This window comes from Caloenas nicobarica, chromosome 10 (assembly GCF_036013445.1).
Source record: "Caloenas nicobarica isolate bCalNic1 chromosome 10, bCalNic1.hap1, whole genome shotgun sequence".
Taxonomy (NCBI): domain Eukaryota; kingdom Metazoa; phylum Chordata; class Aves; order Columbiformes; family Columbidae; genus Caloenas; species Caloenas nicobarica.
In genome coordinates, this window is record NC_088254.1 from 10389447 (window position 1) to 10416502 (window position 27056).

A 27056-nucleotide genomic window follows, 5' to 3' on the forward strand; every position below is an offset into this window, starting at 1 on the left:
GGTAAAAGTAGGTATCGTTCCCCAGACTTTGGAGGTGTTTCATTGTTTAAACTTGTCCGTTGTTGGAGTGACCAATCTGTAAAGGTAGGAAACAGCCTGTGTCAGCTGCTCTGGTGTAATCCTTAAATAACATTAGCTGTAATTTAGTATTTGTAATCTGGAATGTGACATAATAGTTATGGATTTAAGGTGAAATTATTACATAAATTGTGCCATTCAAATCTGTGCAAAGCAGATGATTTTTTTTCAGTATGAAGTATGCTATACATGAAACTATTTTACCTTAAAGTACATGTTTAGATATGGGAAAGTAAATGTCCTACTAGTCTTTAATCTAGGTGATCTTGTTCATAGCGTGTATTTAAAAAATAAGTTCCCTGCTCTCTGACAACCAGATGTAACTCACATTACAATTGCCATTTTATGCTCCAGGAATATAAAGACCAAAATAAGGTCAGTGTCATATAGCAACATATAATTATAGAAGAATTATAGAAAAGGGAAATACCTGTTAAAAGTTTATTTTGTTGTTAAATTGAATGCAACTCTGCATTTCAATTGCAAGGAATACTTTCCCAGGTACCCACTGCAGGGGTACTGCAGTGATAGTCCCCTCTTTTATTAGACAGTAGTGGTTTCTGCAAATATTCACATTCAGTTGAATTCAGCATTTTATCCTGACTTGCTTATTATATCCCCACTGTCCGCACATCTTCCATATTATTTCATCATTCTTCTTCCCTCACATACTGTCCCTCTTTCTCTTACAGTAAGATTTTTATTCTTTCTTTTTGAATCCTTTTAATAAAAAAATTGAATACAGGGTCTCAGTTTCAATATCTGCAATTGTAACATGAAATCTCTTGCTGACCTGGTCAGCCACTGAAACCCTTTTTATAGGGTAGAGCTGCATACCCATGAAACTTGTATTTGTAGCATAGCTGATTATGTGAGATCTGTGTATTTGTACGTTCCAGTTCATACAATGATAAAGGTCTTATCTACCACAAGAAGTTAGTGTGCAGGAAGATAAGGCGTGGAATAAGCTGCCTCCATACTTTTTTCATTTGAGAAGGCTTTAAGTTTAAGACACTGGAGTTAAGTACTGCAAACACCATGCTATCAATGCTTCCCAAATTTTACTGTTATTCAGACACAGCTGTGTAGTTGCAGTAAGCTTTATTAACCTGCTTTGTAGTGCAGATTGTGTTGTTTGCAGCCAAACAGCTGTAAACATTTTAATATCCAAAATAACTTGTGATGTTGGCAATAGGTGTGGGTATTCAGCAACCAATAATTTATATAAAATTATAGAGTGTTTTATACAAACACAGGCTTATGGCCAACTTATTAATCCTGAGCAGCCTGATTAAACACTCCTGTGCATTTACCTAAAACATCACTGGTTACCCTGCTTTTTAAAACTTTTTTTATTGTTCTCTTCAGTGGAGGATAATTACTCTCAGACATGACCCAAAGGACTTGCCATTTATTGATTCCTCATCTCCTTACAGTACAGTAACAGATTCTGTGCAAACAGGGAAGCTGAAAAAATCTGGTGCAAATGATTGATCAGGGTCTACTGACTTGTCGAAGGGCTGAGGGAGGGCTTAAAGTTTAAAATTTTAAAAATATTTTTCTTTGATTTTCTTTTCTTTGAAAGAAAGGTTGTCATCATGCATTGTGCTGTTCTTTCAGATAATATATACGATGTGGTTGCCACATTCCCATCCTGTCCAGAAATTACTGAAGCGTGCTCATCTTTTCAGATAGATAAAACAAAAAACATTAAAAAAAACGCCGCACTTGCTCTGAAACAATTAATATGAGGAAACATGGTTGCATTTCTGCCCTTAACAGTCCTTACTCTATATTTAAAAGAGCCTGTACCTCAGTTATATCTGTGATATGTATTTGGTTATATTTTTTAAAATGATAATACTATATTATTGCAGCTTTATGGAACCTTTTGCTTGAAAGGGTGAACATTAAAATAGAACTTAAAGTTATCAGAATAGTCAAACTGCAGTGGGTTTCTTTGATAATGATTTCCTTGCTCTTCCTAGCTCCTGAGTCTTCAAATGATAGATGTTGAAATGCCTTCTCCCTATACTTTTATTCAGGCATTTCAAGAGGAAGAATACAATAGGAAATAATTTGCTTCCTTTTTTCCTGCTCTAAAATCTTTATAAATCTCATCGAGTGAAGTTTGTTCTCGTTAGGTTGATTTTCCTGAAGACTAGAGTCCTTCATCTTCACAAAATTATTATAGACCAAGTAAGCTTCCTTTTACAATGTGTCTTACTCCATGAGCTGGACAACCATTTGTAAAACAAAGTGACCTTGTCTCTGTAGCTGCTCTCCTCTTTTTCAGTGCTAATCTCAGCAGAGAAATTCAATACTAAACGTGGCAGTGAGGTTTGCATGGAACTTTAATAGGTGATAGTTTCACTAACAAAATTTTAAGTGTACAGTCTTCACATCTGTGCTCGATGATTTTTAGTTACATGACCACAGGCAGACAGTCTGTGATACAGAGTATGGGGCTCCAGCAGTTTGTAGTTCTGTTATGTGCAGCAGTATTAGGGCTCTGTGGTGTAACATACCCGTATAGAAATAACTAAGTTTTACCAGATTAGTTACTAATGCCTTTGTGATCAGGAGTCATGTGCCGGTTCCTCCTGGTTCTGAGCTACCCGGATGTGATTCAGCTCTACCCTGGAAACAGTCCTGTGGTATAGTCCCAAGTAATAAGAAGTTGGATGGGTTAATTCAGGAGCATAATCAGAAATACAGTTTATATAGCTCCAGCATACAATGTTTGGGTCCTGATTTGGAAGTCCTCTACTGCCAACCTGATGTTGCACTATTCCTTTTCTGTACAGGAAAATCGGTATCCTGTTATCAGCTGGCTACTTAGCACAGTCTCCCTGTAGGAAAACTGTTGATAGCATGTTTAGATCTCTGACATAATCATCTGCATGAGGAAAGTAGTTGCTTTATCCTCCCTCTCATCAGTGGGAAAAGACAGACACTGTGGAGGGACTGCTGAGATTTTAGGAGGAATGAATCATCTCAAGACTTTCTCATCTTTTTCTATTGATTCCTGCAGTGCACGTTGGTTTTTTTTTTTCACTTCAATTACTTCATTTCCATTAATATCTAAAATAAGGTAGGATGAATCTGAGAGATATTACGAAGGTATTTACTTTCAAAGCATAGGCCACTTCATGTTCGGGCCGTTGCGGACAGTGGTACTGTTGTGCTAATACCTTCTTTACTGATGCCCAAGTTTACAGTAATTTCTCTAGGATGCTCTGAATGCATTTGTTTTTATGGCGTTTGAATCTATCCGAAGCCAAACTGACTTCAGTATAAGTGTCTAGACAACTGTCCTGGCAGTTGCTGTCCAGAATTAGAGGAAAGCAGGCTGGATAATACAAGTCTGTTTATTCTGTATTTTCTTGCTCCCCAACGTGATTGTGTTATGGAGGCATCTGGGAGGCAGTTTTTGCAAGGCTCAGTCCTGTAGAGGTTATGGCCTGAGCAATAACCAGGAGTGATGTCTATTGACTCCTCTCCTTAGATCCACTGCTTATAAAGAGAATAGTAATCCTTGGAAGTCATTGATAAAGTATAGAAAGGAAAGCCAGTATAGCTTAGTATACATGTAACAGTACAGCTTGCCTTAATTTTTGTGCAGTTCTCTTTTTGAATTGTTCTCTAGCTTTGCTGCTGCAAATAATTGCTTTTCACTCCTTAATATCTCTATTTGTAGTTGGACATATGCTATTTATACTTTCTCAGGCATAGAAGCAGCATATTTTCTGTCACTTTTCACAATCCCAACTAAAAAGCAGCTAGTATTTACTAGAGTGGTTAGAATTATGGGGGAAAAAAAATGAACTTGTATATTAGTAGCCAAACAAGATAGCCAATGCATATGTAATCCAGAAGGATGTTAAAGTGGAAACTATCAAAGAAAATGAAAGGTGCTCATGTAATTTTATTTTGCGTTTAAAACCACACAGAGCTGCTGGGGTTTTTTTCACTTGGTGATAATGATAGATGAGAGATATGAATTCTTGGGGAAGATGCAGTGAGAGGCCAAAACTAAACATGTGAAACCACACTGAGCTCTGTGGAAATGTGGATTCAACAAAGTGATAATGAGTAACACGCAGAGACGCACAGGTGCCTCTACAATATCGTGTTCTGCCATTTGCTACAGTTTTTTTACTTTAAGATTTTAGAGGAAATTACATGTTATAAATGCTGCCTGGCTGGCATACTCAGCAATGTGAGGTAATGCACATCTGATCCAGGCTAGTTACAGGTCCTTAGCAAATCAGAACACCATGAAAAACACATAATGTGCACAATTCTTTTGTGTACCTCTGTAAGAGTGGGGTTTTTTGTCAAAAATTTTCCCAGGATAATAAGAACATGTCTGTATTTCCTTCTCTTTCTTAATTATTGTAGATATATTGTAAGAGTCTTCTGTAAAGTCAGGATCTGTAATCCCCAAAGCTCAGGCTTATATGGATGAGAGGAATTGGAAACTGCCTTTGGTTTCCCCTGTAAAATAAAGTGCTATTATAACAAGGTGAAGGTTTGTGCTATGTCAAAACACACAGGGCTGGGTTCACTTGCTGTGAACTTTCACACTGTGGACCTGACTATAGTATACTTGTCTACAATAACGGATTTTGCCACAAAGGACGCCTACAGCCTTTGTTCTGCTTAATGATTTGAATGTACAAGGGCAGCTAGAAATGTGATTGAGGACAGCCCACGAATTCACTGTACTTGATTAATGAGATGCAACTGTCTCTCTTCCAGGCAGCTTGAAGGAGTCTGCATATCAACTTCATATTAATCTGAAATATTTTAATAGATTGTTTATAATATGTCATATAAACATTAAATGCTTATAATATAAACATATTTAACTTAAATTTTTTATATTAAATTTAAATTTATATGTAAGTTGAGTTGGGGTACCCTGTCCTGGAAACTTTTTAGATTCTCTCTGTCTTTCAATAAATTTCTTTTACTCGAGAATGAATACCTTCTTGAGGGGGAAAAATTGTATTTCTTTTCTGAAGGAAACACCAAATGAAGAGAAGGTACGCATACCGCTGTTCTGCACCATGCTGAAATTTAGACTGAGGATTGCAAAATTTTTGGTCCATTGTGTCAGGTCTTCATGTGCTTTCTAAATGTCTTAGTTTTTAAAACTCTCAGTTCTCTGGGGCTTCTCTGCTAAAGTAAAGAGAAGGAAAGTAATAACTCTCTTATACAATCTCCACACTTCATTGTTTTAACACCCATATGTCGTGTATCAGCTATTGCAAGTAGCATTTATAGACTGTTCATAATTCCAGCAGATGTTCCTTTTGGAGGAGTTTGAGGAATGGTATTACTCTTCGTGTTACACAAAAAATACAGTATTATCGTGTTTGAGCTAGAGGAATAAAGGATCACCACTAATAAGAAAACATCCTTTAAGTTTTTCAGAGAGAGACTAGACACTAAAAATTGTAAAAAAGTTAAAATACAAGATACTTATTCAGTCTTTGAAGCATTTTCACACACATCATAGAAAAAATAAAGATATTTCTTATTAGCTGTTATCACTGTGTGCTTTACTAATGTGTATATATTCTCAAGATCCCTTGAAATCAAGGAAGCAGTAGATGACTGATTCTAGTTTTGAGATAAGAAAATGAATGTTTAATTAGTGGGAAGCAGTCACAATTGAAAACTTGCACCATTTTGTTTGTATTCAGTTAACATTTATTTCTCAGTATGTGTGTAGAGGCACATGATTATCACTGTCTGAAAGATATTGGTAAGTGGTGACTTTCTGGACATTCTGACATTGACTGGAACAGACTTAAAATTCTGTAGTAGTTACTTAAAATTGTCAAATGCTTAGATAAATAATTGAAGTACTGATATCATCCAATAATAATTTGCATTTATGACAGATTATTGAGGCAATGCAAGCGGTGCTGCTGGCAGAAGCTCAGAGGACCATGAATAGCTTGAGTAAGACAGCAATCTGCAGAGAGCCACTGGCCATAGTGGAGAATGGAAAAGGTAAGTTGTGGACATTGCCAAAGCCTGAAGAAAAGGGATTTGCAATCCATCAAAAATGTTTCTTTGCCAAGTAGGTGGAAAATTTATTGGTATATTCTTTTATAAGAACTTTCTCTCGTACTCGGAACAAGTTAGGAGTACGAGTTCATAATAATTTATTTCTGCATAAGACAAGCCAAATGGCCTATTTCTGACCTTATCAGGCTGTGGGTTTTCTTATATGATTGTCAAGGAGTTAAAGGACTTTCATACTCTCTCATCTCTAAACATTAAAGAAAAAAAAGTTTCTTTGACTGTATGGTAGTTCTGGTATTGTAAATACTTTTGCAAATAAAGGAAACAGTGTTTTTCAAATAGAATCAAGAAATCATATTGAAAAGTTTTACAAACTTATGTTTTCTATGACATCAGAACTTATACAGCACTAAAAATTAATTGCTTAAATTTTATAACTTCATAATGTAATACAGGATATTTTTTTCTTTTAGAAATAACCTCCCTGCAAGGAGATATGAAATGAATTTTACAATTAGATCATTTCATTTTACAAGAAGCTTGTTCTTTGCAACTTTACAATGGTGCTAATGTTTATGGTAAAAGAGATTGAACCTGAATTTATGTTATGAAGTTATATATATATATTTTTTTTTAGCCCATTAGCTGAGTCTTAAAATTAAGTGACCTAAATTTTAGATCCAATCTTATTAGTGAGCCTTCTCTTGGGAAACTAATTTATAATCTCATTGAGTGTGTGTGTCTGTCATGAAAATTTGTTACTGGTCTGCTTGTTCCAGGATACTAAAAATCATCAGTGATACTTGCTTCAGGCCATGAAACAAAATGGTGTCTCTATAATTTGGACTGTTGAGATATAGTGCAACTCTTTGAATAGTTTTTATATACACGTTTATTCTTTGTACACAGAAGATTGCTTTGAATCATTTTTTTTTAATGTGGTTTGGGACAAGATGCATTGCAACTAAAACATCCCCAGCTCTAAGGTTCATATAGGGATTTGATTTAATGTTTCCTGAATTTTCCAGGTATATTTCAGTGTGGTGTTTTGACATGGGTTACAACAAAAATGAGACTAACTGGAAGTAGCAGTTGCAGATATCTGCAAACTCCAGATGTGCTTAGGTCTTTGGGTTTGTTTGAAAACCTTCTGTGCTAGGTGAAAAAAACATTTCTGTTAGGTGAAGAGTGCTGGAATGATTACTAGAGTCTAGTAGTCAATTGCTGTTTAATTCTAATTAGGTATTGAGGCGCAGGGGAGTTACTTCAGCTTTCCACTCTCTGAAAGGGGAATTTGGTTGTTTATGTGTCTAGTAAAAGATTTTTACTGTCATTTTTGTTCCTAACCCTACTGTTTGAAGGTTATTCAGCAAACTAGAAAATTGTTTCACTAGAAAGAACACAGTATTCATATGCATTTATACTGGCTAGGATGTTTTTCGTACTTCGTGATCTCAACTATTCTGTAAAGCAGAGTGGATTTTTTGAAATATTTGTTCAGCAATTTAATGTATTCTGTAATAGGCAGAAAACATACAGAAAGATGGGGAAAGAGATTTTACATTGTATTATCATATTAGCTTTCTTTTTGTTCTCATTTCCATTCATGTTTTAGCTTGTTGCATTATTTATCACAGTATGTAAATAACACAAATATTCTTGCTTTGTGTTGTTTTCTAATAGGCACTGCAAAACTTGATGGGTTTATTCAGAATTCAACGGGGGTTTTTTGGGTGTGTTGGTGGGTTTTTTTGTTTTGTTGTTTGTGGGTTGTTGGGTTTTTTTGTGATTTCTAATATGTTAAAGACTAAAACTATTTGTGGCATGTAATGATATGCAGAAATTGTTAAAAACCCCTCCAGGAGTAGGTCCACAGCCAGTGTAATTACCAAGACAAGTAATTATATCTGGTTTTAGTCATTCATCTGATAGGTGTATAGTCTTGTGTCTGATTAAATACTCTGTATTTATGGGTTGTACAGTAGCTGTCATCTCATGTGACATCAAGGTAAAGGTTAAATATTGTTCCAGGTTTTTAAGTCATAATTCAAGACTGGGATCGTGAACTCTGACCCAAAGTAAAAGTATCTGAATCTTGGCTGCCATCATCATTGTACTGTATTGCATTTTTGTTTAATTGGAATTAATAGATTTGGTCTGGAGATGTTTGACCTTACTTAATTCAACTTCTATTGACTTCAGTAGAAATTTGTTTTCTTTAAAAAGACACACAGAACTTTCAGGATCTGACCTTCAGTTTTTATCTTTGAAGTTTATAGTATAATATATATTTGCTTTTTCAGAAAGCTCCTTACTCCTTCAGAAGCTCGTGCATCTTTACTTCATGGCTAAGGGTGATAGCATTTAGACAACAGCTTCACTTGCTGAATTATTTAAAATGCAATGTTTTATTCTGGGCTTCCATACAAACAGAATTGTTTGTTAATTGAATTGAAACAAACCAAAAAACCCTCAAACCATAATATATTTTCCAGATATAAAGATAAGGAATTAAAAAACTATTTGCGTGGAGCATGCCAGAGAAAGGGTTAACTGTGTTCTGTCCTAGTACATTCTCCTATTGTTACTAAAAGGAAATATAAATGCAAACAGTTGTAATTTCTTTATGTTAATGTCAGGGATAATAATTTTGGACCTGTTCCAAACATATTGATAGCAATCTTAAAATTGATTTTTCTGCAAGCTTTGCTTCGGTTCTTCAAAGAAGCTGAGGTTTTCCCTGATTTTTTTTTTTTTTTTTGACATGCATCATAACTCTGAAAAAGTACATTGCACTTTTACCCCTCCTTGCCTTTTTCCTAATCATTAATGATTTCAGGTTAATGATACTATTTAATAGGTCATCAGTGTTTTCCACTGCCATGTGGGTCAGACACAGTGATTTTTAAAATCTTAACAATCTATTTATCCACTCTTATTTCCACAAACTAAGAGGAAGTTTGCTGGCATTCTTCATTCAGTTTTCATTTGTACCTATTCCGTAAGCAGCCACATACAGAACTTCTTTGATCGGAAGAAAACTGGTGGTAATACCACTGTTCTCATTCCATAGCCCAGTGGGTGGATACCAAGAAATTGGATAGTCCCTCCTGTAGTTAGTTTGAATCCATATCTTCCCCAACAGCAATTCATTGCTTATCCTCGAGGCATTCTGCAGTGAGTCATCTACGGAAATCATTTACCTTTTCATGGAAATCTCAATATTTGCAAGGGTAAGAGTTGGAAAGGAGTTTCCTTCATCTCCAGGTGTGTGTGCGCGTAGGACCATAATCTCCTTTTAGCTGCTGCACTGAAGCAGTTTCCTATGTGGCATCCTTGGATGCCTATTTCTCCTAATGCATAGGGAGCCAAAACTATCGTAACTGAAACAGCACTATAGCTTGCAAGTTTTTCTGGCACTTTGTGCCTCAATTTTTTTTTTTTTTTATGTGAAGAACTGTATTTATTTACCTTTTAAAAAAAATTGGGAGGATACATGTGTTTAAGAAGTTCATGCTCAGATATTAAATTGAAGAACTGATGTATGTGATATTCTAGGAATGCCAAAAACTGGAAAAGTGAAAGGAAAGCTAAAGTACAGGCTTTATTCCTAAATACAGAATATCTTAACAGCCTCTTAGACTTGTGAAAGATTTAAATGTGAAAAATCACACTGCTAAGACTAGGTTGCAATAAATTCTGGATTGCACTTAAAAATTTCTAGTTTATAAACTGCTAACGATTCAAACTTTTAAGTATATTTGAAAGATATTAGCTATAACCTAATCTTTTGTATGTGGTTTTGGAGCTCTTTAAACTTTTCAATTAAATGAATTGGTTCTTGCAGGAAAAAAGCTACTGCTGATAAATACCAGAGTGAAATTAATGGTGGCAATTGAATTTCATAGGTTATTGTAAAGAATTGTCAAAGACTTATCTAGAATATAACAATGTTTTGTTAAAATGAGGAATCCATTCAATAATGGTAAATCAATGAAAGGCAGGATATAACAGCTTCTATTCACTAGAAAAGTGTAGTGACCTGCAGCAGATGGTTTCAAACACTTCTGTTATCTGGGTTTCAGGAATCTGTCCAGTTGCAGACAACTTTTTAATGTCAACTCTTAAGAAGTCATTCTGTGACAGTGTCTTTCCATACAGCAAATGAGTCTTCTTGCCTGCCTGCAAAGTCTTAAGGTTCAGTCAAGGAAGTGCAGATAAAGAGAAGGGTTGTTCTGTCTCTGATATATTCTTTCTTATTGTCATCTTGTTGCAACCTACTGTCTTCTCATATTAGTTCAAATAGACATTCTGACTTAGTATTTAAACAAACAAAAAAGACCCAAAAGACAGCTCTGACTCTGAGCATTAGTCTATTTGGACCATTGACATCAAAAAGATTACATGAGATTTAAATGAAAGCTTGTCCTTGGTTGCCTGAGTGCTGGGGAAATAACTTTTAGAGGTGAAAAATGCATTGATATTCTTATTTCCTGTAACCACAATAATGTAACTTGCATTGTTTGCGTTCTGGTGAAATACTACATGCCCAGAAAACTTGAACGACATCTGAGGAATCAGTTTCTGGCTTAACAGCTTACATTCAAATAAATGTACATCTGTCCTCATATCTTTACATTTCCCTTACTGTGTTAGTTCCAAGTTTGGGTTTGGGCTTGTGATGTCTATAACGTATTCAGTCTTTGAAAGTGCTTGTCTTGCTATGGCTGCGTTCCATATCCAACATAAATCAAGTAATCAAGCAAAATCTGGAAGAGGGTGTCTAGACAAAATATGCTGCACTCCTAGAAATGCACAGAACCAGAAAATGAAAGCGATCAGCGTTGCTCCTGGGAAATCTCTCTTCTCTTGTGGATTCATTACGTGTACAATCAGGGATTAAGTCGGCGGGGATGAAACTAATGGGAGGATTTCTGATAAACAAGGAAGAGGAGAATGGAGATACAAAGGGAACTGGAGGTAAAAAGAAAAAGGTCTAGAAGAATGGAGAAGAAAAGAATTATAATAGAAACATGGCAATGTGAACATATACAAAAGGTTACCAGTGTTCCAATGGAAATCACAAACAGAAAACTGGTTGATTAAAAAAAATTCAAGAATAGAATTTGATCCCATTTCTGGTGTGATAAAGGTTGTTGAGATCAGTAGGAACTAGAAAATGAGGAAATTTTGACAACGTGCATGATTTTGAATTGAAAGAAATTGAAAAGAGAGAGATCACTAAATGCACAAGCAGTTAAGACTCCATGTATCCCAGCAGCATGGGTTTTGAAGAGCATAAGAGAAAATGCTCCTTTTTTACCACATTCAAATCACACAAAAGAAAAAAAAGACAATTCAGTTGTCTGAAAGAAAACCAAAGACAATAAGAAGCAGCTTTCATTATGACACATATCCTGAAGGAAAGCAAGTGAACCGTTTGCGTTAGTTTTTATAACCTATTTGTTAAGCTCACAAATTTTACCAATTTTTTTTTAATATGCAGATATTTGAAAGAACCTGAGGTGATTTATGCTGTGCAGGTTGTTTAAAGATTTCATTGCTTTAGAGGAACCAATAGTACTTTCCTGCTGCTTTCTCAGACTAGTTCCATTTTTCAAGGGTATTGAGATTAAGTATCTTCAGTTTTGGCATATGAAGATCTAGAGTACATTTCCACTGGCCAAAAAGCAAGCACAACAGAACTAATAGATTGTACTTAGTATTGATTAGACTATATTTGCATGAACCCACCCTAGATTCTTTTCAAGAACATTTCTACATTATATCAAAATTCTGTTTACAAAATGTAGTGAGAGCTGATCTGCTTAGATTGAAGTAGAGTCCTGTTCGTATAAGTTGACACCTGAATCAGGCCACTGTTTTCATGAGGTGAGCACAGATGTTGGTAAAAATGAGTGAGAATGCTGACATGAGGAAACCTTTACACTTCAGTAATTCTTTCCATAAGTGGATCCTTGAAAATGTATAAACCGAAATGTCTTTTTGAGTCTCACAATATCCATAATTAAAATATGTAGTATTTCAAATGATGTTGATCAAAACCGTCCCTCTTCATAGGTAGTCTGTCTGTGCTTTGAAGTATTTCCAACCTTGGTGTTAGAGCAAGATTAGAACAAAACTCTACGATCGTATTGTATTGCACTTGTTACTTTTCAACTGGTTTATCTTTTAGCTTCAGGTATCTTCCTGTCTGGCACCTCCCTCATCTTTCCAGTTTAACCCTCTTCTCCTGTTGCATGTTACATCTTCCATCTGGATTCTTCCAGGCTGTTTTAATCCTTTACATTCCCATCTTCCACTTCCTCTTGTTCCCGAGAAACAAGAATGTTAACAATTATCTGCAAAATGAAATTTCTTTTCTCTGTCCACTCTGCTCTTCTTATTAGTGCAAATGCTTCAGCCAATAAGAATGGAAAGTTTCTTAGATGGAACTGAAGTTTTGTGCTCTTGTCCAAGTTGATGCACACAACAAAATTCATTAAACTATTAGACTTACTTCAGGCTGCTTTAAAAAATTCTCTTGCAGGCTAATTTTGTGTGTACATGCATTAGCAATAAGCAGTGTAAGAAATTATTGTATAATCGACATTTCATCACTATTAATGAGAATTAGATTCATCTGTAATCTCATTTTAGTCTGTGAAACAGCAAGCCAATTAATCTAACATTTGTTTGATGAATGGACTTTGAGTATAAGCTGATGACAGCAGTAGCTTTCCTCTGTCCTGAATGTGCATTAAAATGAGTGTATTATATCCTAGTTTCGTATTACAAATATTTCCAGTAAAAGAACACAAATCAATGTTGTATTTTAGCATCTAACCTGTGGTTTGACTATACCACTGTATCATGTCCTATATATCCAATTAAAACTGTATTTTGATCCAGTAGTCTTTAATATTAGTGGTCAAGTACTAAAGGAAGTAAGCTTAAAGACTCGTTCTAGAACTACAGCTTATTTCATTCCATGCATCATATATTTTACCAGAGAACTCCTTAATGTAGCAGAAATCTGATTTGGTGTGTATTTTTACACAAAATCAAATTGTACAGGCGCCATCTCAGACTCCTCCAAAACATTAGGAAGGATAGGATTTACTGGTCAAGAAGGCAGTAAGGATGACATGTATTCTAAATTCAAATGCACAATATAGTTCGGACAATTTTGGTTTCTATGTGCTTTTCTCAGTGTTTATTGAATGGGAAGAATCACTGATATGCCTTCTATTTAGATCTTTAAAAGTAAACATGCTTTTTTCAGGCTGTTAGTACAGACACATAGAATTATCGTTGGTTCATTTTTAGTCTCTGCTGTTTATTTAGAAGCTCATTTGGTACAGGCAAAGTACGGCACAAGCCTTTCAAAGATTTGAAAGCTGGTTCTGAGTTGGGGCTTCAAAATAACAAGTGAAGGAACTGCAAGTATTCCCTGTTTAAAGCCCTGTCTCCAGCTTTTTTGAAGCAAGCCTCATCTTCTCTGGCATGTAGCGTTTTTTGAATACTCCCTCCTTGTCACATCTTGCTTCCTTCTTCTGAATGTCTCCTTGCCTCAATTGTTGTTCTAAGTCAAACACTGTTCACACTTGCTAAGAGCATATGGTTTGTAAACCTCATAGTTTAGTTGGAACCCTTCTTTTTTAATGATTAATTCAGTATACAGAGACATGGGTCAAATAAGCCTCCTGATCTTCCCTTAGAGCTGGAAGAGATGTCAGCTTACCATGGAAACTGTGTAAGTTACAATGTAATGTTTTAATTTCTTGCATGTCATACTTTCTTTTCATCAAGCTATGTCTACATGATATGAGTCTTAATTTCATCCAAGAAGCTAGAGAGAATAAAACCTGTTGTTTTTCACCCTTGTTAGATTATGTTTGAAGTTTGTCCTTCTACTGTTTTGAACTTAGCAATACTCAGGGTCTTTAACTGCTCAGATTCTCTCCTTGTGAATAAAACAGCAGAAAAAGAATACTTTAGTTTGAAGTGTAAGACTCCTCTAGGATTTGTTGTACTAATAATTCTTGCAAAGCTAGAGCTTTTGGGTCTATAATGAGAAGCAGACTTGGGGGGCGGTGGAGGGAGTGTTTCTATGTATAGTCATTAGTACTGAAAATTAGCCATAGAGCAGAACAACACAATATCAGAATGCCTTGTTTATTTTTATAATAACACTCCATCTAAACTTATTCTGGGTTGTATTGATGTTCTGCAATATCCAGCCTCCTGATACTGCTTTTATCAATTTCTTCCTATAAAATTTCTTTGCTGTTTAATGTTCATGCACAATGTTACAGGTACATGAAGGTCAGGAAAGACTTGAATATGTCCTACCCTAGAAGAACTGGTGAGCTGGATTCCTTTCTGAGAAAGGAGTAGCTCAGGAAAGGATGGGAAAAGGGGATGATCCCCAGGTAGAAGAGTTTTCTTGTCCGTATTATGTGATTATACTGAAGGTTTGCAAGATTTTGGCAGTATTCTTTTCTTTGGGTTGTGGTGCCTGGATTTTGCTTATTGTGGGGAATATTTAGCTGAGAGGTTTTGATTGCAGTTAGCTATGGCCTGTATTGTCTTGGGCCGTTGGGAAGCCAGACCAGTCTGCACTGTGCTGTTAACAATTTTTCCTGTGCTTTGGTTAGTCTTCTCTTACTTTATTGGAATAGCGTTTATTTATTTTTTTTTTTTTTTAGGGTATGTGAAGGAAGTGACTATATAGCTTCTGATTTTGAGTATTTTATTTTTGAATCTTTTAGACGGTAGTGATGCAGAATTCGTTCCTGAACCTAGTCTATAACAGTGTTTGAAATGTTCCTGTTCCTGCATTTCAGAATAGCTGACTCCCCTAACTTATATGAGAAGAAATTATAAAATTAAGTCAACTCAAATGTCGAACTAAACAGTAGCAGCATAGTTATCTGGCAGTAAGACAAGTTAAATGTTTTAATAGTATGTTAGTTTAGAATAATGTTAGTTTAGAAAAAGTCTTTGCAAAACTACTGCTGATGGTTTTCAGTGAGTTGGAAATTTTCCGTATGCATTTTGCGAAAAAAACATTGAAAAGGAGAACTACTTAATTTGTACAAGTCTTCATTATTAGTATTGAAGCTGGGAGTCTTGCTAGCACTGACCCAGCGGAGCAACACCACTGAACAGTGCTTGTCTCTAATAATGAGAGCAAAGCCATCTGCCTTAGCAAACAAAAAATAGAAATAACTCAAAAGAAGCCGCCCTTGCCTATCAAACTCATCAAGAAAATATTGAACCAGTTGGAGGCAAATAGATATCCAACACTATGTGGAACATGTATCAGCAGAACTGTTACATTTCAAGATGGAGAATGCGTTCATCTCCTGCGTGCACTTCTGCACCTTCACACATGTTTAGAAGTCTTAGTACATCCCTATTTGCATTTCATTTGTCTTATGTAATCCAGAATCTATTTTCTTTTTATATAAAGATGAGCTCACTGTTGTTTCAAAGCAGATAAATATTAATAGAAATAGTATTTCCTATTTGGATGGTACATAAAACTAATCATCACAAGATGAATTTCAAATTCTGAAAGTTAGTAAATATATTGTTCAGTCTTTTCTCCTCTCATGCCTGGTCCATATTTAATGTTTCGATATATGCTTTATTTTAAGTCCTAAAGTTAGATCTACCAAGTATCCTATCTTGATTCAGCATTATATTTTAGTTCTCCAGTTATATGTACTAATAAAAATGGTGATTCAAATGTTAATGAATACAGAAATCTTTCCAGTACACCTAGGGATTTTTTTTCTCAGATTAGAAGCGTATCAGCAGAAGCTGCTTATTTTTTTTTTTTTTAGCCTTACACTTGGAAAAATTCAAGTTGTGTCACACTAAAGATACCTATCACTAAATCCCTAAAGACTAGGTGCCTGTGTTGTTCTCATATGATGGATGTTAGTCACATCACCTGCTGCACTACTAGAAGATGCTCAGATAGCCTGGTGAAAAGAGTGAAGTAGGAGCCTGAATCCAGGAGGTATTTTCTGTAGAATAATTAGTAGCTGGTCCATGTATTCTTTTCTTCTCTACTACCCTTATATTAGGAAAGGTTTTGGATTTCCTTTTTCCTTTTTTTCCTTAAGCTCCATAAGTAAATTTTAAAAGAAAGAAACCAAATATATCTCACAAAGCTTAGCAGGCATGCTTTAATTATATGTACCAATAATGTTCTGTAGCTGAATTTTGTGTTTCTTTGGGAAATGAAGTGCTGTCAAGGTTTTGCATCTCACCAGACTGGAAAGTTTTAACACTGACAATGAATATAAATCTTTGTCTTAACTGGAAAGACAATCTATTTCTTTATTGTCATATAAGTTAAGCAGGCACTGGTTTTAATTAGTATTTTCAGGAAACAGTAACATTTTGATAGAAGATAGGAAGATCTTTCAAATAGGTGTGTCTGTATTTTAGCAGATTAAGGCCATCCTCAACCCACAGGGAAGAATTCCTTATTTTAATTAGTATGTGCCTCTTGGAAGGTTCAAAAGGAGCCCCTTTCACTGATTACCATTGTTATCCATGACAAGGTATGATATATTCTAGGTTATATGAATTACATTGCTGGCAATAGGCTATGTTAAGGAATAGTAAAAAAAAAAAAATCGTGTGTGTAAACCTGTGCTTTTCTGTAATGAAATTTAGTGGCTTAGTTGCATGGTTAGGGATGTTTTAAAATAGGATTTGTGTGTTGTTAACAACTTACGGCAGTGGCAAGCATGCTAGAAATAAAGCTGAGGCATCAGTAGAAGGTCTGATCTTAACAGGCACAGTGAGCTGATCTACCTGGTGTGGAAAGGGACAGCAAGGCATGTCACCAGAAAAACCAGACTGACAGGGCAGGGAAAACCATTGCTTACCATCTTCTCGTGATGATTGTACTTAGCGGTCATATTTGCAAAACAATTTCTTTAATGTTCCATGGCTTATGAGGGAGTAATTTCCCTCAGCATGGAGTAGGCTGGTTTTTGTAATGTGTCATGAATGGTCACACAAATGTATGCTGGTTTTTAGGTATGCACTAATATAGCTCACAGATGCTAGAAGGCAGTGTTCTTTTTCATTCTTTGACTATGCCTCTTAAAATGTGCCTTTCACCGTTCGTGTTCTACTACCCAAAGAGGATTTAAGGGATAGGGGTATTCTGGAACAATAACCCCACTTCTCTTGCTGCCCACCCCTGCCAAGTCCCACCAAAGTTCGTGTTGCGGTTTGAAGTGTAACTGTGTGATGTGGATGCATTTTTCCTGAATTGATGAATGAATAGCATGACACACATAATCTACTTCAGGGAGAAGCAAGATTGATAATTTTGGGATCAGTGGTCAGATGTATTACAGTGTGTTTCCTACCTTAAAAATAGATACTTAATATTGTATTATATTTATGGATCCATTACATAGGAATATAATAATACAAAATGAATATTTTGGGGTATTCTTCTTGCTGTCTTTGTGTGATATTTGCAATCATATATGAGATTTTAGAGTAGAATGCAAGAGGGAGCTGTCCCTCTTATAAAAAATATTGTAGTGCTCAGTGCTTTAGCAGTCAAGCAGTAAAAGCCTTGTAACAAAACAAAAACCTTTAAGAATCTTGTTTATTGAATTCTGTTGGCTAAAACTGCCAAAAATAAATTAATAGCCGTTACCACTGCAGTGCTTTTTTTGTTCACAAGAAAAATATCTTGACATATTTTTTCATTTTGTGATTGGTGCACATTTCAAGGGTATAAATTAATCTTCAGAGGATCCTAGGGAATATCTTTCCTGGACACTTCACTTATACATCAAGTTGGCCATGTTAGCAATCTAATCACAAACCTGTAATTCAGTGGACAACAATTTCTTATTGTGAACAGCGTAGCAGCTTTTACTATCATTTAGGTCAGGCTAAGATTGCTGATGCACCATATGTTTCAGGCCATGGATGATGGATGGTATCCTCTGGTGCCCATCCCTAAGTGATTGGAAAGATTGAAGACACACAGTTCACTTAAGCTTGCTTACTATTACATCAAGTAATCAGCGTGATAGGCAAACCTGTGCTCTTTATGTCACACTACCCAACTTTCTGCAGGGACATAGTGTCAAAAAAACAATCTAAGAACATTTCCAGATGACAGGCCAGTTACTAGAACAACCATTTAACAACTGGTTCATCTAAAAAGCTTAATAACATGCAAAAGTCAATACAGGTTTTTAAAATACCTTAATTTATATGAACCAGACAGTGTTTTGTTCTTAGAGGGTTTTTATTCTAAGATTGAACTTACGCAACAGAAAGGTGTAAGAATGCAATGCTCCTGATAGTTTAGCCTTTAGGATATCAAAATGTAGTGTTCTCAATATTAGAGACAAATGTTACTTTGAAATAATTTTAAATGTTTTAGAAGTTTGTTTAAAATTTTGTGCTTAGAAGCACACAATGTCTGTTTAAAGCTTAAGACAGAAATCTTTATTTCCCAATGCCTGTGTCTATGCATAGCAGTCATTGCTATTTTCATTTTCCCCGACTTCATTGAACCAGGATCTAACCTAGGCAACTGAGAGCATCTTCCTTTTTATCAGGTTGTACTGTGGTGAGGAGTCTTTATGTGATGCAGGAGGAAAATCCTAAATGATACTCAATCTCATTTTGCATTATAAAAAAACCTGCAAGACTTGCAGTGTATATGCCATCAGTCAGAATAAATCCAACCAAATAAGAAGTTGTGTTTAAAATGTTATAATTTAAAACTGTTACTGGTGTATGTTATTGTAGAAAGTAGTATTTTCTTGTTGTAAAATAACTGAGTTGAAAGTTGAGTGCATAGGCCAAAGTACATACCACATCAGCCATGAAAAAGGAGCTCGGCAGTTCTGTGAATTCAAACTCTGTAAAATGCTCATATAGCCTGTCGCTAATGAACATGTTTTTGTGTATGCATTTTCTAATTAAAAAGTATAGCTAATGCACACACTTTGATTAAATACCTTATAGAATTACAAAATGTTTTTCTGAAGCAACAGACTGTTTATTATGAACGTTACATTCTGGCAGCTGTTCTGCTGCTATTAATATTTTTAAATTTTGTCTCAATTTCTTTGCCTTACTTGATCATTTACTGGTTTCACCATTTTTATATTGACCTAATTAGGTGACTGTGGCCTAACACCAAAATAAATACACTTTTCATATTTGAAGTGTGCAGTTAGTGAGAAGTGCTAGTTCAAATGCTTTAAAAACTATTTTTAAAACCAGCCACTCCAAAGTCAGAATTTCAAGGCAGGCTTCCTCGTGTCAGTCCCTTGATAGCTGAGACACTGAATTCCATAGCCAGACACAATTTAGGCAGCAGCCTCTAAAGTAAATATTAAACTAAGGTAATGGAAAGAAAAAGCTATTCTGAGGAAGAGAGTTTGTGGAGCAGTGATTAACACTGTCTTTAAAATCAAGGCTGTGAAAGAGGTGGGAGGAAATGTGTTGATGTTAGTAAGACTTAATGGTAGAGCAGGAGTTGCTAGAAAATGGAATAATTATTTTAGATGTTGCCTGAATACATGAACCTGTCCGTGTTAAAACTGCTTTTTGCAGCCACTGACACTTTGGTTGCTTACTGAGATGCCGCCTGGGGAGAGAGAACTTTACTGGGCTTTACTGTAAGCTGTTCTGGTGGGAGGATGCTCCTACTGAGCCCCCTGCACTCACTCTGAGCACTGGGGCTGAGGGAGGAACACAATGGAGGTATGCAAATGAACGCAAGGCTGAATGAAAGCGTTTCAAATATAAAATGCACTGGACTAGAATAGTTCAGTTGGAAGGAACCTACAACAATTGTCTAGTCCAGGCCACTACTTTGGCTTTGTCAATAAGAGACTTGTAATTAAGGAAAAATAAATGTCTGAAAGCACATTTTTCTTCAAAGAAGAGCTGATGATAATGAATGAGAGCAACTTCTGGGAAGTTACTTTAGCAACCCCATGAGCCAGATACTCAATAAGAACTTTAAAACAGGGCACAGTCAGAGTCAAATTCTTTGTGGAATGTCAATGTGAAAATGTCTGCAGGATAAACAGTCGTAGTCCCCACATCTTTTCTTTTCTCTTTCCAGCTATTCTGACTTGAATAGCAGTGGAAACATACTGGTCATGTTCATTTGAATGTACCCTGTAGAGGTTAAAAACAGCACCTAAAACTGCATTGAGGTGTCCAGAGTGAAGTCTGTGGAGAAAGGGGGACAGAATCCCTGTAAACAGGTTTTAGGTATTTAAGCACTGAAGAAAATCTCATTAGCCTCCTACACTTGTGTTAGTATCAGAGAAAAACATGAGGCTCAAGCCCAGGCATTGATCTTAAATGTTGTGGTCTACATTTGCTGCACATTATGACTATTATGTGAGAGTAATGACAAGGATGGGCTGGAGTGGCAGAACCCTCACCCAGCAAGTGAGAAGTCTGGAAGTGACTGGGTCATAGCATTTGTATCTAAGTTGAGACTTTCAAACTGAAAAGGCAGTACAGCCTCAGCCAGTGTGAATCACAGGCAGCTAAATACCTTTAAAAATCTGAAAAAAAATATCCACAGTTCCTAATGTAAAGAGAGTCACTGCTCTCACCTGAATTTAACAGTGCCCCACAAGTCAGGATTGCTTAGGTGACTGTAAATGCTTTATATTGGTCAGGCAGTGTTGGCTGTTTTGCTTAAAAGAAATATTTCCTGGATGTCACAAACATGGAGATGAGCATTCCATTTCTGCTAAAGGCAGACACAGTGTGATAATACTCAGGTTTTGCAAATCTGGAATATGTATTCTATGAAATAGTAGCATCATGTCAGTGGAGAATAGAACCACACCTAAGTCACTGGGAAGACAGATGTTACAGTTTGGGAAAAGTAAATAACTTCATTTCTGAGGGAAGCAAGCAACGCAGCAGGTAGATTTTGGCTGTTATGCACAAGAGGTTTTTTTCTTTATCTTTTGAATGAGACACTTGTCCCTGAACAATCAGCCCTATCATTGCAATAAGAAGCCTGTGATAAAGCTGATTATATTTTTTTTTTTTTCAGTCACTGCAGTTAAGAGAAAGGAGGCAAAGCTTTTAACTACTGTAGTCAGCTGTTCCTTTTAAAATCCTGTAAAGATGGCAGACACTTATGTTAAACACAGTGGATTGTTGGTAAAGTTAACCGTGTGCATCCAAAAGTGGCAGAATATGGACTAAGGTGCAACCTCAATCTGTGCTGTAATAAAGTAGCTGTTCATCTGTGGTCAGAGATCGTCATGAAAGACCTTGAGTTCCTTCACTTTATTTTGCAGAAAGGCCATCAGACAGCTTTGCATCATCTAACTCTATCAATCAAGGACCTCAACCACTGCTTTCTGCTGAAAGCTTTCCTGTTTGGCTCTGTTTTTCACAGACAGCTCAATAACTTGTCTGTGGAGCTGTGATAAATGTACCATGTGCTTCTAAACTGTCTCTTTAACACTGAGCTGAATTTCAACTTGTAATGCTTGTGACTAATTGTTTTCATCAAAAACATTTTATTTATTTCCTATTATTATTCCATAGTCCCTGGTTATGTGTTGTGTTTTGTTTGGGGTTTTTTTCCTCAATTATTCTCTGGAAATGGTAACATTTGAAGGCTTCCCTGCATACAATGGACTGCTAGAAAACTAGGTTTTACCTAGTGAATAAGCTGCGTAGTATCAAGAATAAAATTAAACCTGTATGAACAAGAAATATAAATTTCTAGTACTTTTTTTTAGCAAAGTACATATTAAGCCTGCTTTAAAATATAAATTTTCTTACCCCCGATTCGTTGAGCCAGTCATAAGTGAAACATGCTTGTGGATTTTTTCAGTACATATAAAACAGGGCTGGTATCACAAAACCCATGCTATTTGGGCACAATTGTCTGGTTTTGCTGAGGAGGCCCAAAAAGAGCTATTATGGCAAATGAATAACTTCTCACTCTGAAAGAAGGTGGTTCTTTTAGATCAGGTTGTAGGTCAATGGCAGGGCAGGGTGAGGAAACTCATATTGCAGCTGTCTGCAAAGGAGCTTCACTCCAATATAAAAAGGACTTCAGGGTTGGTAAAGGTTAAAAATTGGATATGGGGACAAATATGTAAAACATGGGGAGGCAGAAGTTGGACACAAACTCCACAGGCAATCGCGTAGCTCATACATTTTTAGAATTTACTACTTATGGTCTTACAAAATGTAAAAAAGAAGACTGAAATTAAGTGCTGTTCAATGATTGAGAAAGTATGATGATTTTTGACAAAAAAATGCATGTAAAATGTGTTATAGTAAATTAAGGTTCTAATAAGGAATGCGAATAGAAGCCTTATGTTTCGAGTTGTTAGACATCTTAGACCTTATGTGCAGAGAAACTGTTCCTTTTGAAATTAAAAAAAAAAAAAATGCAGTATGTTTATAACTGTGATGATGTGCAAGTTCTACTTACAGCATTCTCAGCTGATCAGTTCATGCAGCTTACAATACTGTGGTATGCATTCAGTACCAAAGAAAAACAATCTTTTCAGGGGGAAAATAGCATATGAAATGACTTATTAATAGAAAATAAAATCCACAAATGACAGAATCTGCTCTGGGATATATGAATGTGGCTCCTGTCAAGCATAATTGTGCTAAAAAGTAGCAACTAGGACTTCAGTTTGGCCCGAAGTTAGATAAAACATACCAAAATGAACAACTAGTTTTCTAATTTTGTGTGCAGTGGAGTTTTAGTAGGAGAAGAAGAAAGGGCATAAGGCATGTTAATTGCTTTTGGGAATATGCTGTTCCAGATTAAGCAGAATGAATATTGCATACTCTGGAAAGCAAGTTGATTTTTACTGGTCGGTGCTAATTTACACATTCCTCATTTAGAGCAGAGAGGTAGTACTAAAAATGGATCCTTTGGTGCGTGTAGTAAAAAATACATATATTGGGACAATTCTCATTGTCCGTGTCACTGCATAAATGTACCGAATAAATAAAATGGAGTGGCATTGTACTGCATGAAAAGCTCGACAAGTGGTAGAAAACAGCAGCCCGCCATGCATTAGCTGTCAGTACAATGGCACAGGGGCAGAGGGTACATCAGAGCACAGCGAGGAGATTTGTTTAACAAATTTAGTGTGTAGGACCCCTCTGGGAAGATTTTCTGTAAGAGAATTATTTCCTGTTATTATAGTGCCAGTTGGGTACAGTAGCCTTTCTGACTTCTCCTTCCCATACTCATACCCTTGCAAACCCATAGTGAGATCTGCTCTGTAGTAGCTTTTTGCTCCTGCTGAGCAAAGCCAAATAGAATTTCTACTTATAGGTGATCCCACCAGGTGAATCTCTTGAACTCCTCCTCTTTCTATCTGTGATTAAAGCATTTTCAGATGTTGGTTAAGAGATGTATCCCAAAACTGTGAATCAAATTCCAGATTACGCTGTTCTGCTTCACACTGTTTTATCAGTAAACAATTGACATAAGCCCAGCTGGTTCGTGTAATGGAAGATTTACTCTGCTAGGCGGAAGCTTCTGCTGATGTACAGCCTTGTAGGGTCTTTTGGGGGCAAAATGGGTATGAAGCTATTGTGAACAACTCTTTGACTTCTGAAATGATGTGTACTCTCATAACTATGGAATATAGCAGCCATAAAATAATCTGGCTGTGTGTGGGGTGTGTGTGTGTTTGGTTGGTTTTTTGTTTGTTTTTTCCTTTTATGTTATTTTCCCGAGATCCTGAATACATTCCTTTTTTTGAAGATAGCTGTGCCTTTGGAATATCAGAGCACTGTTCAGGAGTGGGGAGCAGGGAAGGGGTTAAATTAGGAGCACAACTGTGTATTAGACACTGGTTGCCCACTGTAGAGCTCGTGTCAGTCATAAAGCAGAGTGAATGAAATGTTTTTAAGGAAATCTAGCAGACTCATAAAAATACACATTATTGAGTGTCAGGAAAGAAATCAAAGCAAGACTGAGTAAATTTACTGATTCACTATATGCAGTAAGAAATTCCATTGTGGAGGCTACTGCTGTCTCAAATACATGAAGCAAAGCTACAGGCAGATTTTAGAGCAAATTTTATAATCTAATATATTCATAATCAAATTTTATTTCAGTTGCGTGCAGACTGGTAGCACAGGAGCTGGTTACTGTTACTGGTTCCCTAAATGAATGCACTACGATTTAGAAGCTAGGTTCACTAGCAATGAGTTTAATTGGTATCTGCACACAGTACCGAAGTCCCAAAATTGTATTCCAGGCACACACTTGACTCAGTGAAAAATCGGGATAGATTATGTAGAGACAGTGTGTAATTCCCCTTGCAAAGTCCTCACAAATGCAAAAGGAGGATGTGTGGTCCAGACAACCCCTTGCACTGGCTACCCGAGCTGATGGCTGCTACAAGGTCTTTGGAGGCAGTGATAAATTTGAGGGTAGTCACCTGACTTGACTTAATCAGCACTGATTAAAAAATATCTAAATGGCTCCTGGCAGCCCCTGGATCAGAAGGATACAGATGCGCTCTCCCCAGTGGTATGCCAGTCACCGCTGTGGAGGTAAATTCCATCTGTAAATGTCAGGGGTAACATTTCACTCAAAAGTTGTACTGTGGCACTCAGAGAAGCTGATGCACTGTGAAGCTATAAGAAGAATGTAAATAACACTGCAAATATTACAGAGTTATTATGTACATTGATTGTGGGGCCTTTTGGAGAGGTCATGTTCTTTTCAGGTGACTCTTTGAAAAGATACGGCATAAAGAGAGGAGAGCTGAAAGACAGGCAAGAAAAATTAACAGTGTAATTCTAAAAGCTGGTTACTTTAAAGATAAGATATATAGGAAAGAATGTTGTAGAAGTATACAGAATTACAAATCGTTTGACAAAATTAAATCAACTACTCATTCTTCTTTATCCTTTCTCATCATTCAAGAGCATGCAGACATGCAGTTAAACTGAAAGGCTGAAGCTTTAAAAAGCTTAAAAGAAAACATTAATATTCATGATACCTAGTGCCTCAGATTCCTCTTCAATGAAATAGGACAGCATTTTTTCCCCATCTTCATTGAATGTTGAAAGTTTCAGAGTTCTTAAACACTAGGTAAGTTAAAATTGGCTTATGTGAAGTAAACCAGACTTGAATAGAATGCAATAACTTTTCTGTAGGGTTTTTAATGTAGCCTCTAGACTTCAGTGTCTAAAAGACATCCTCCATAGAAGTAACTATGGTGACTTTAAAAAGACATAGAAGAGCTCGTGTAGCTTTTGTAGTTCCTATAGCTAATAGTATTCATGGGGAAGTATTTAGACATCAGGAGAACCCAAGCCAGTTATCTTTCCTTACGAATAAGATCTCTAAAAACCTCCAACAATGGTGTTTAGAAATCTGGCTTTATATTGCTAATTCACACAGAACAAAAGCAAACATGTAGGCATATTCCTGCAAATTCCCACAAGCAGATGTGTCATACCTGAGGAATGAGATGGCAGTTTGTGGAGCTCAGATGCAGCACCCAGGGTGAAGTCAAAACACAGGTTTCCAAGGTCTGGAATGGAACAGTGACCCAAGGCACAGTGAAATATAATGGTGAGTAAGAGAATGAATTCTAGTATACTGCCCTCTCTTCCCAATGAGCCATCTACTTGGTAACTCTTTCTGAGTGCAACTGTTGATGAAGTGATCAGGAGAAAATCCTTCTTGGCCTTGCACACTCTAGGCTTGTCCTTTATGCACTGAGGAAGTAATACGTTAGCTTGAATTTACATAAAATAAATATAAGCTTATAGCAAAAGTAATTTTTGTTGACTTGTATTAAATGAGGTGCCAAACAAATGTGTTATCAAAGTATATATTTTCAAAGTACATCGACTGAACGGGAACCATATAAATGTAAAAAGACCTTAGTCAGGTATTATGTTTGTGGTTAGAGGCCATCTAGGAGAAGCAGTAAAATAATCGCTGTAGCGACGATTACAAAGTATGTCACATCACACTTCACTGTAAATATCACTTTAATTTTTTATGGCTCAGATTATTTGTGAGTTTATTTTATATACTGCATAGCACTCAAATGTCACTGGACTCAAACCCTTATCCGGGAAGCTCATTAGCTGAGCTGTCTGCATCTGTATATCTGCCACCAGCATCTGGTGAGAGGGCTGCTGCTGACCCTGCCAGGCTCGGGTCATGAGGTCAGCAGGTCTCATTTATTATTCAAAATTGCTTTCTGACCTTTTATCAGCTAGGTCAAGGAATGCTGCATTCTCCTTGGTCAAATTTTATAGTGAAATCAGTATCATGCACAGATAATATAATTACCAATTCATGTGAATCTCATTCCTCTCTCTCCAAAAATGTACTATGGCTTTGAGGTTGATGAAGTTCGAAGAGGTGTCTGTACAAATGCATGTGTGCTTCAAGACCATGTGTACACCTACTCATCCTTGTGAAATAATACAGGTAGCTCCACATCTAATTCATGCATCAGACTGTGCAGCTACTTCCCACTGTTGCGGCAGCGAGAGAGCTAAAGGCAGAGCTACACTGTTGACACATGACCTCTTATTTTTACCGCTCCCATTCTTTGAATAAATTCCTTTTCACTATTTATATATTTAATTTATGTGTTCAATATATTTTCGGTAGTAACTATATCTCATACATCTGCTGCACATGCATATCAGTTGAATATAGGAGAACTTAGAACTGTAAAGCAAGAAAAGTAAATCATATGAAGACCGTTTTATTGAAGATTATAATAGATTCTGGAAAGAAAAAAACCTGAGAGTCCAGAATATTTTTAAAACATTTTTGGATTACAGACGTGATCCTGATCTAGAAAATGACTGGCCAGCATGATTTCAGTCCCAAACAGAATCTGATTATTTGA

The 27056-nt window shown here is 36.3% G+C and overlaps 1 protein-coding gene across 1 annotated transcript in view; it reads left to right on the top strand.

Annotated features, from left to right (window-relative positions):
* The window catches only part of WDR72 (WD repeat domain 72), a 104206-nt gene that overhangs the window by 57572 nt on the left and 19578 nt on the right, over positions 1-27056 (top strand). The window contains exons 16-17 of the mRNA XM_065641875.1: positions 2-84; positions 5994-6105. Coding sequence (XP_065497947.1) covers positions 2-84; positions 5994-6105 — 195 coding nt within the window. The remainder of the gene's footprint in view (position 1; positions 85-5993; positions 6106-27056) is intronic.